We start from the raw sequence: 7,601 nt of genomic DNA on the forward strand, positions 1-7,601 counted from the left end.
CATGGATAGGGCTCGTCATGCGGCGCTGTTCTCCCGACCTCCTTCCCATCACAGCGTGATGGGAATCACTGCCTTACAAGGTGATTCTATACTCTAATTTATATCCTTTCCAACAGATGTGTTTGTTCATTCATGTTTTATCTTCCCTTGGTGGGTGTGATTTTATCCCCCATTTTCTTTCTCTGTGTTCTGATTTCTAAGCAAATAATATAGAGTCAATTGCAAGAAACCACCACATTTGTGGCTAGGTTTGCAGGTAACTACCAAGTCGTTAATCTGTTGCAAAAAACACCGTAAAATCTCTTAACCCGTTGCAAAAAGCACTGAACAGCCGTTTAGCCTCGTTTGATCTCTTTTCCGATAGGTGGGCCGCGAAAACGCTGACGTGGCGTGCGGATAGGCAAACGGCGCCGTTAGGAAGAAAACGGTCAACACGCCGCGCGGTCGGTCCTGTCGGTGCTCGCCAGACAAATGCCCCGCGCCCTCTCTCTCTCTCTCTCGCCCCTCTCCTCTGCCTCCTCTCTCTGGCTCTGGTCGCCGTCGGTGAGAAGCCAGCTGGCCGCCGTCCGCCATGGTTTCGTGGAGCGACGACAGCGAGGAATCGGGCTACGAGTACTCTTCAGGCGGCTCCCCTATCAAGGTCAGTGATTTGAACTCGTAGCTAGGGTTCTTTGAGCAAGGGTTTCGGTTTGGGGATTTTGTTTTTCCTGCTCGATTTGAACCCGTGAGATGGATTTTGTGCGTTTCTTTTGTTGATTTAGATCCCGGCTACAATCGAGGACCCGAACTACTCTGGTGTTGATGATGAGGTGATGGTGATGTGTGAGCATGGCCAGCCGGCGAAGAGGCATGTTTGCTTCGAAGGGATTAGCACTGGGAGGAGGTTCATTGCCTGTGGACTTGATGTGAGTGCTGGCAAAAATCTGTAGTTTGCTCATTTTGTGAAGAAACTATAAATTGTTCATATGCACTGTTCATTGTTCATGTTCACTGTTCATTGTTCATGTTCACTGTTCACCTAGTAGTTTAGTTAAAGGTACTGTCATGTACCATACCATAGTGACTGAGTGAAGTAAATGAATTGTTCATACATATAAATGAACAACACCACAGTGATATAAATGAAGTAAATGAATTAAATTGTGCTATTAAAAATTAAGTACAAAGATATAAAATTAAGGTATCCATAGTGACTGAGTGAAGTAAATTGTGCTGTTAAAAAGTATCATAGTGCATTGTTCATAGATATAAATGAAGTAAATGAATTGAACTGAATTGTATTGTGCTGTTAAAAATTAAGGTATAAATGAAGTAAATTCAGTGTAGTATGCTGTTAAAAATTCAGATATAAATTCAGAGTTGAGCTGAATTGTGCATGTGCAGTATACTATAGTTGTTTTGTACTTGTACTTGTTGTTTGCTAATAGACTGAATAGAATTGCCAGCAGTTGTGGTGTTGTTCATTGGGTAGATGAGGAGTGGCCAAAATAGAAGTGAAGTGAAAAAGGAAGTAAATGCATTTGTACTTGTTGTTTTGCAGGAAGCAAGCAGTTGTGGTGTTGTTCATTGGGTAGATGAGGAGTGGCCAGAGCATCTGCAGAATGCTCTTCACAAACTATGGCTTTTGTATGAGGATTGCCAGCGTGCTAATAGGATGGCATGTCTGGAACATTCATCACTTGTCCACAATCTCACATCACAGAAGAACAAGCTACAGGAGACTTATGAGAAGCTTGTTGAGGATGTGAACAACCTACTTGATACCCAGGACAATATTCCCAAGGAAAATGAAGTCCAACAAGGTGAACATGAGGAGATCACTCCTCCTTTGGACAACAATATTTCAGCTTTGAAGGAACAGCTGGGTGCAATGGATGCTGAGAACAAAGAACTGAAGCAAAAGGTTGACCAGTTGAAGAGCATTCAGGTTGCCCAAGGTAATGTGATTAGGAATCTGAAGTTTGATCATTTGAAGGAGAAGGAAAAGTTGAGCACTGAGAGGAGGAATTTGGAGTTTCACATTGCTGATCTTGTCAAAGCTAGTGACAAGAACAAGAGAAAGCTGAAGGACATCAAGGATATTTGCGATGAAGAGTGATTTGTAATCTGACCATGTGGGTCATTATCTTAGGTTTCAAGCATTGAACTATGGCTTGTAATGTGTGAACTAGTGGCAGTTTGCAGTATTTGAAGTAGGGTGTAGCCTTGAACTATGTCTTGTAAGCTTTGAACTATGGTGTCATGATGTTAACTATGTTGTTAACTAGAGTTGTTGGATACTGTCATGATGTTAACTAGAGTTGTTGGATAATGTCATGATGTTAACTATGTCATTGATGTTAACTATGGCACCCTAAATGATGGAATGAGGATATGTATCATATTAGGTTATCGTGGATGCCGTCGACGCCGAGGCACCCTAGAAGATCATATTAGGTTATCGTGGATGCCGTCGACGCCGAGGCACCCTAGAAGATCATATTAGGTTATCGTGGATGCCGTCGACGCCGAGGCACCCTAGATGATCATATTAGGTTATCGTGGATGCCGTCGACGCCGAGGCACCCTAGAAGATCATATTAGGTTATCCTGGATGCCGTCGACGCCGAGGCACCCTACATGATCATATTAGGTTATCGTGGATGCCGTCGACGCCGAGGCACCCTAGATGATCATATTAGGTTATCGTGGATGTCGTCGACGCCGAGGCACCCTAGATGATCATATTAGGTTATCGTGGATGCCGTCGACGCCGAGGCACCCTAGATGATCATATTAGGTCATCACACTTATTAGCAAACAATAAGAAAATTAGGAGCCACAACTAACCAGAAAGTACTCAACCAAAATAAAGATGTCTTGAACATCATCAGCTCACCACAGACCAACAAGTCCACTAGGTACCTTACATGAAAGTACTCATGACAACCAGAATAAAGATGTTTAGAACATGAAAGTACTCATGACAACCAGAAGCAACACAAGTTTTGACCACAAATTAACACAACTTCACCTACTCCCTTGAGAACAGTTGAACCACTCAGACATCTTAAAGGATGGCTTCCTCACTCTTCCACTACCTGCAACTCTTGGGGGGATGAACTTGTTTCTTCCTCTTGGCCCAGCAGCAGTAGAGGAACTTGGACCAGCACCAGCAGTAGAACTTGGACCAGCACCAGCAGTAGAAGTTGCAGTCCTTGTAGTTTTAGCTTTCTTTGTTGCCCTTGTAGCAGGAGGAGCAGCTGCTGCAGCAGGAGCAGAAGGAGCTCTCCTTGGTGCACTGGGAGCTGAAGCAGGAGCAGAAGGAGCTCTCCTTGGTGCACTGGGAGCTGAAGCAGGAGCAGAAGGAGCTCTCCTTGATACCCTTGGAGCCCTTGGAGCTGGTGGAGCTGGAGCTGCAGTTTGAGCAGCAGCAGGAGCAGAAGGAGCACTTCTCCTTGGTGGCATGGGAGCAGGAGCAGATACAGTTCTGGGTGTATCATCTCTCCTGTTTTCCTGAAATTATAGCATACAAATGTTAGAAACTAGTATGTGAAATTGTACAAAAACCTACAACAATAGTTACCTGGTGCTGGTTCATTCTCATGGCTAGGGATGGTTTAAGAGCCTGCTTGCAACTAGTGTATCTATGCCCAGTCCTATTGCAATTGCTACAAGTGATAGTTCCCATCCTAGATGTATCCTTTGGAGCTGGCTTTTCAAACTTGCTCTTTCTCCTCTTTGTCTCTTTGTTTCCTGGCTTTTCTTTGAACACTGGTGGTTCAATGTCAGGGGTTCTAGTCTTTGGCCACAAATCAGGCCCAGGCACAGGGAAAACTATTGGACTATAAGCTGCCTTATAGATTGGTTTCTTGAAGAAATCATGAACAAAATCTTCTGGCTGTAGTTTTGCCTTGTTGATTGCAGAAACACCATGATTGCAAGGTACTCCACACATGTCCCACTTCCTACAACCACATGTATGTAGCATCAAGTTAACTGCATATGTGCTTTCTCCACTTGTCACCTGGAAGAGATCAGGTCCAGCTTTGATAGACTGACAAAACCTAGAATGATGTTTTGCTTCCTCTAGCTTCTCAGCATATGTTGGGCATATCTGCCACTTAGCAGTCTCAGTCTTTGTCCTATTTGCATTGAACTTCACTAACAGCTTTGTCCTGATCCCATCTACCATAGTTCTAATGGGTTTGGCTCTGACATCAAGTATCATCTTGTTAAAAACTTCACTTATATTGTTCACTACCAAGTCAGTTTTGCAATTGTTGTCCATGGCATGCCTAGCCCATGTATGTTTTGGTATCCTAGATAGCCATTTCCAAGCTGGCTCACACTCCTTTTTCATGCCTTCCATTGCAGTTATATAACCATGCTCAGTATAGGAATAACTTGCCTGATACATGTATTTCTTCAACTCTTCCCCTCTAAAACCAGCAGTTTGAAAGTTCTGATAAATATGTCTAAGGCAGAATCTTTGTTTGCAATTGGGGAATACATTGTTTATGGCTGTAAGAAGGCCATGTTTGAATGAACTACAGTTTGAGAATACTACAACAATGCCATGTATGAAATTAATAAACAAAGACAATTAATAAGCAATGCAAGCAATGATTAGAGTAGAGATAGTAGTACCTTTTGCCTGTCAGATATAATAGTGTAGTAGCCAAACTTGCCTGACTCACCACCAATGGCATATTTTAATTGAGTAAGAAACCAAGACCAGCTTGCTGTGTTTTCCTTGTCCACTATTGCAAAAGCAATGGGAAATATGTTATTGTTTCCATCTCTTCCAGTGGCAGCCAAGATTTGCTGCCCTGTTGTCAACTTTATGAAGCAACCATCAACACCTATCATACAAGATCACAAGTAGATTACCAACAAATTAGTGGGTGTGCACATATAAATTTAGAGTCACTAGTTAATTAGTAGGTGTGCACATACCTATGAATGGTCTGCAACCATTAAGGAAACCCTCTTTGCAAGCATTGAGGCAGATGAACAAGCCATGGAATCTTGGGTTTTTGCTTGGATGTAGTTTCAGGTGCTTTGTTGTGACAATGCATCTACTTCCTGGATTGGTTTCTAGCACAGCTTCTAGGTAATCCCTTATCCTATGATATTGTGCCTTCTGATCTCCTAGGACTACATTTTTAGCTAGCTTTCTTGCCCTATAGGCCATATGTATAGATACCTCTATTCCATGCTTTTGCTTCAAGTTTGAAATTATAGTCTGGACAGGTGTGTTGGGGTCTGTCCTCAACTGTTGCTCACATTCATGTGCCAACCACTTAGCAGTAACTTTTGTGCTCTCTCCTACTACTGGGCAGCTGTGGTGCAAGTTCAGTTTCTTTATACAGAATGTCTTCTCATGTGCTATCTGAGAAGCTGCAATGAAAAATGGACAATTCTCAAATTTGCAGACAGCTATAATCCTGTCTGGACAGTTCCTGTGGAAGGCATGGTTCCTATTTTGTGAGATGTGAAAATTAAGAAGTGCCCTCCTGAACTGGGTCACATCTAGGAAACAAAGCTTCTTCATAAATTGCTCTTCTGGGTTCTCCCTTTGCTCATCATACCAAACTCTAGGCTTCCTCTTTTTAGCCCTGCTCTTCCTATCAGCTGGAAGCTTCACACATGGTATTTGAGCCCCATCATTGTCCTCCTCACTTAGGTCACCAGGGTTGCTCTCCTCATCAAATGAAGGAAACCAATCTTCCTCAATAATCTCATCCAAACTAGAATGAGATCTTGTAGTTGGCCCCTTTCTTTTACTTCCTCCTATGCTGCTCCCTTCCTCCTCCTCCTCCTCTGGTGCCTTCTCCTCCTCCTCCTCCTCTGGTGCCTTCTCCTCCTCCTCCTCCTCATCTGCTTCATATGGCTCATCCACATCAGTGTCCCCTTCAATATGATGAAGTGGATCATCTCTATGCTTCTTCATCGCCTCAAGCCTAGCAATTATATCCTCATCTGCTAGTAAATCTGTGTCACTGTCACTATCAGTGAAATCTTCAGCCATTAGCTCTGGAAGTTTTCTTTTAGCTGCCTTGTATTTCTCTTTTTCTTTCCCCCTTTTCCTGAACTTCTCAATCTCTTCATTCCTCTTCTGCTCCATCAGTTGCTCAATTTGCTCTTGATCTTGGTCTTGCTCCATTGCAAATTCTGCTACTGGTGCACACTTCTGCTTCAAAAATGTACTCTCCTGTGTGTTAATGACCTGCACTGGCACTTGTTGTGGCTTTGTTGGGCTAGGAAACAGTACTCCTGCTGTATCTATCTCATACACCACTGGCACACCTATTTCAGATAATGGAACCTGCTCCTCACAAACTGGTCCAATGTTCAAATCACTAGGTCTTGGAGCATCACTTCTGATGACTGTTATGTTCACCACCTTCTGACCTTTGACAACTAGGTCATCCAACATTTCCTCCACCTTATCATCATCTGTCAGTTCTTCCATACCTGAAACCCCAACACCTGGATCTCTGACATAATACATAAAGTCTGTCATCCCATATCCTTCAAGCTCTATTAGTGCAATCAGATTGTAAAATGTGATATCATCCACATTTAGGCTTCTTTCAAGATTATCTCTGTCATGGAAATGGAATCTGACTTCCCACACTTCATCATTCAATCTACAGTTCAAGTAAAGCAATTCAGTTAAAAGTTCAGTTAAAAGTTCAGTTAAAAATACAGTTTCAGTTCAAAATTCAGTTAAAAAATCAGTTAATGTTTAGGTGCCTACTACATACACTTAGAACCCTAGAACTACATAAACACTTCACTTACATGTCTGACCACATAAACAACCTACAACAACAATAATGGCGACGGTGCCTACTACATACACTTAGAACCCTAGAAACCAAATCGGGGTATGGAAAGAGAAAACTTACGAGACACCGCCGAAGGAGGATGCGTAGTGATGGCTCCCCTCTGGATCTTCCTTCACGGCCTTGGCGAATGCCCTCGCCGCCGCGTACTCAGCACAGTAAGACGGCGACGGCGGCTGTGGAAGAGGCGGAGCCTGAGATGGGTTTGAACTGCCACAAACCTCTGTTGGATCTGCAGGAGCACCACTGCCACCAGATGCATCGCCAGCACCACCGCCACCGCCATCATCACTGCCACGCCAGGTGGCCATCACCGGCGGCAAGCAGGGGCGAGAGAGGAGAGGGGAGCGGGGCGAGAGACAGGACAGGGGTGCGGGGGGGACTGTCTGAACCGGACCGACCGGCGCGGCGTGTTGACCGTTTTCTTCCTAACGGCGCCGTTTGCCTGTCCGCACGCCACGTCAGCGTTTTCGCGGCCCACCTGTCGGAAAAGAGATCAAACGAGGCTAAACGGCTGTTCAGTGCTTTTTGCAACGGGTTAAGAGATTTTACGGTGTTTTTTGCAACAGATTAACGACTTGGTAGTTTCCTGCAAACCTAGCCACAAATGTGGTGGTTTTTTGCAATTGACTCAATAATATATGATACTCATATATTTGTAGCCTTATAATTTGTGTATGTATTAGTGCAAAATGCCTATTTGCTTATAACTGCCTGTAAATGATCCTTAGGCCTATCTTCTCACAAAACATGTGTGTATGAATTCTG

General features: G+C 43.7%; 1 protein-coding gene across 1 annotated transcript; it reads left to right on the plus strand.

The window, feature by feature from the left end:
• The first annotated feature begins 478 nt into the window (after window positions 1-478).
• LOC123142803 (uncharacterized) lies at window positions 479-2,098 on the plus strand. The gene is made up of 3 exons (XM_044561548.1): window positions 479-640; window positions 762-905; window positions 1,541-2,098. The coding sequence occupies exons 1-3, from the start codon at window positions 572-574 to the stop codon at window positions 2,096-2,098; spliced, it is 771 nt and encodes a 256-aa protein (XP_044417483.1). The 5' UTR covers window positions 479-571.
• The last annotated feature ends 5,503 nt before the right edge of the window (window positions 2,099-7,601 follow it).

The sequence above is a fragment of the Triticum aestivum genome, chromosome 6D (assembly GCF_018294505.1).
Source record: "Triticum aestivum cultivar Chinese Spring chromosome 6D, IWGSC CS RefSeq v2.1, whole genome shotgun sequence".
Lineage (NCBI taxonomy): Eukaryota > Viridiplantae > Streptophyta > Magnoliopsida > Poales > Poaceae > Triticum > Triticum aestivum.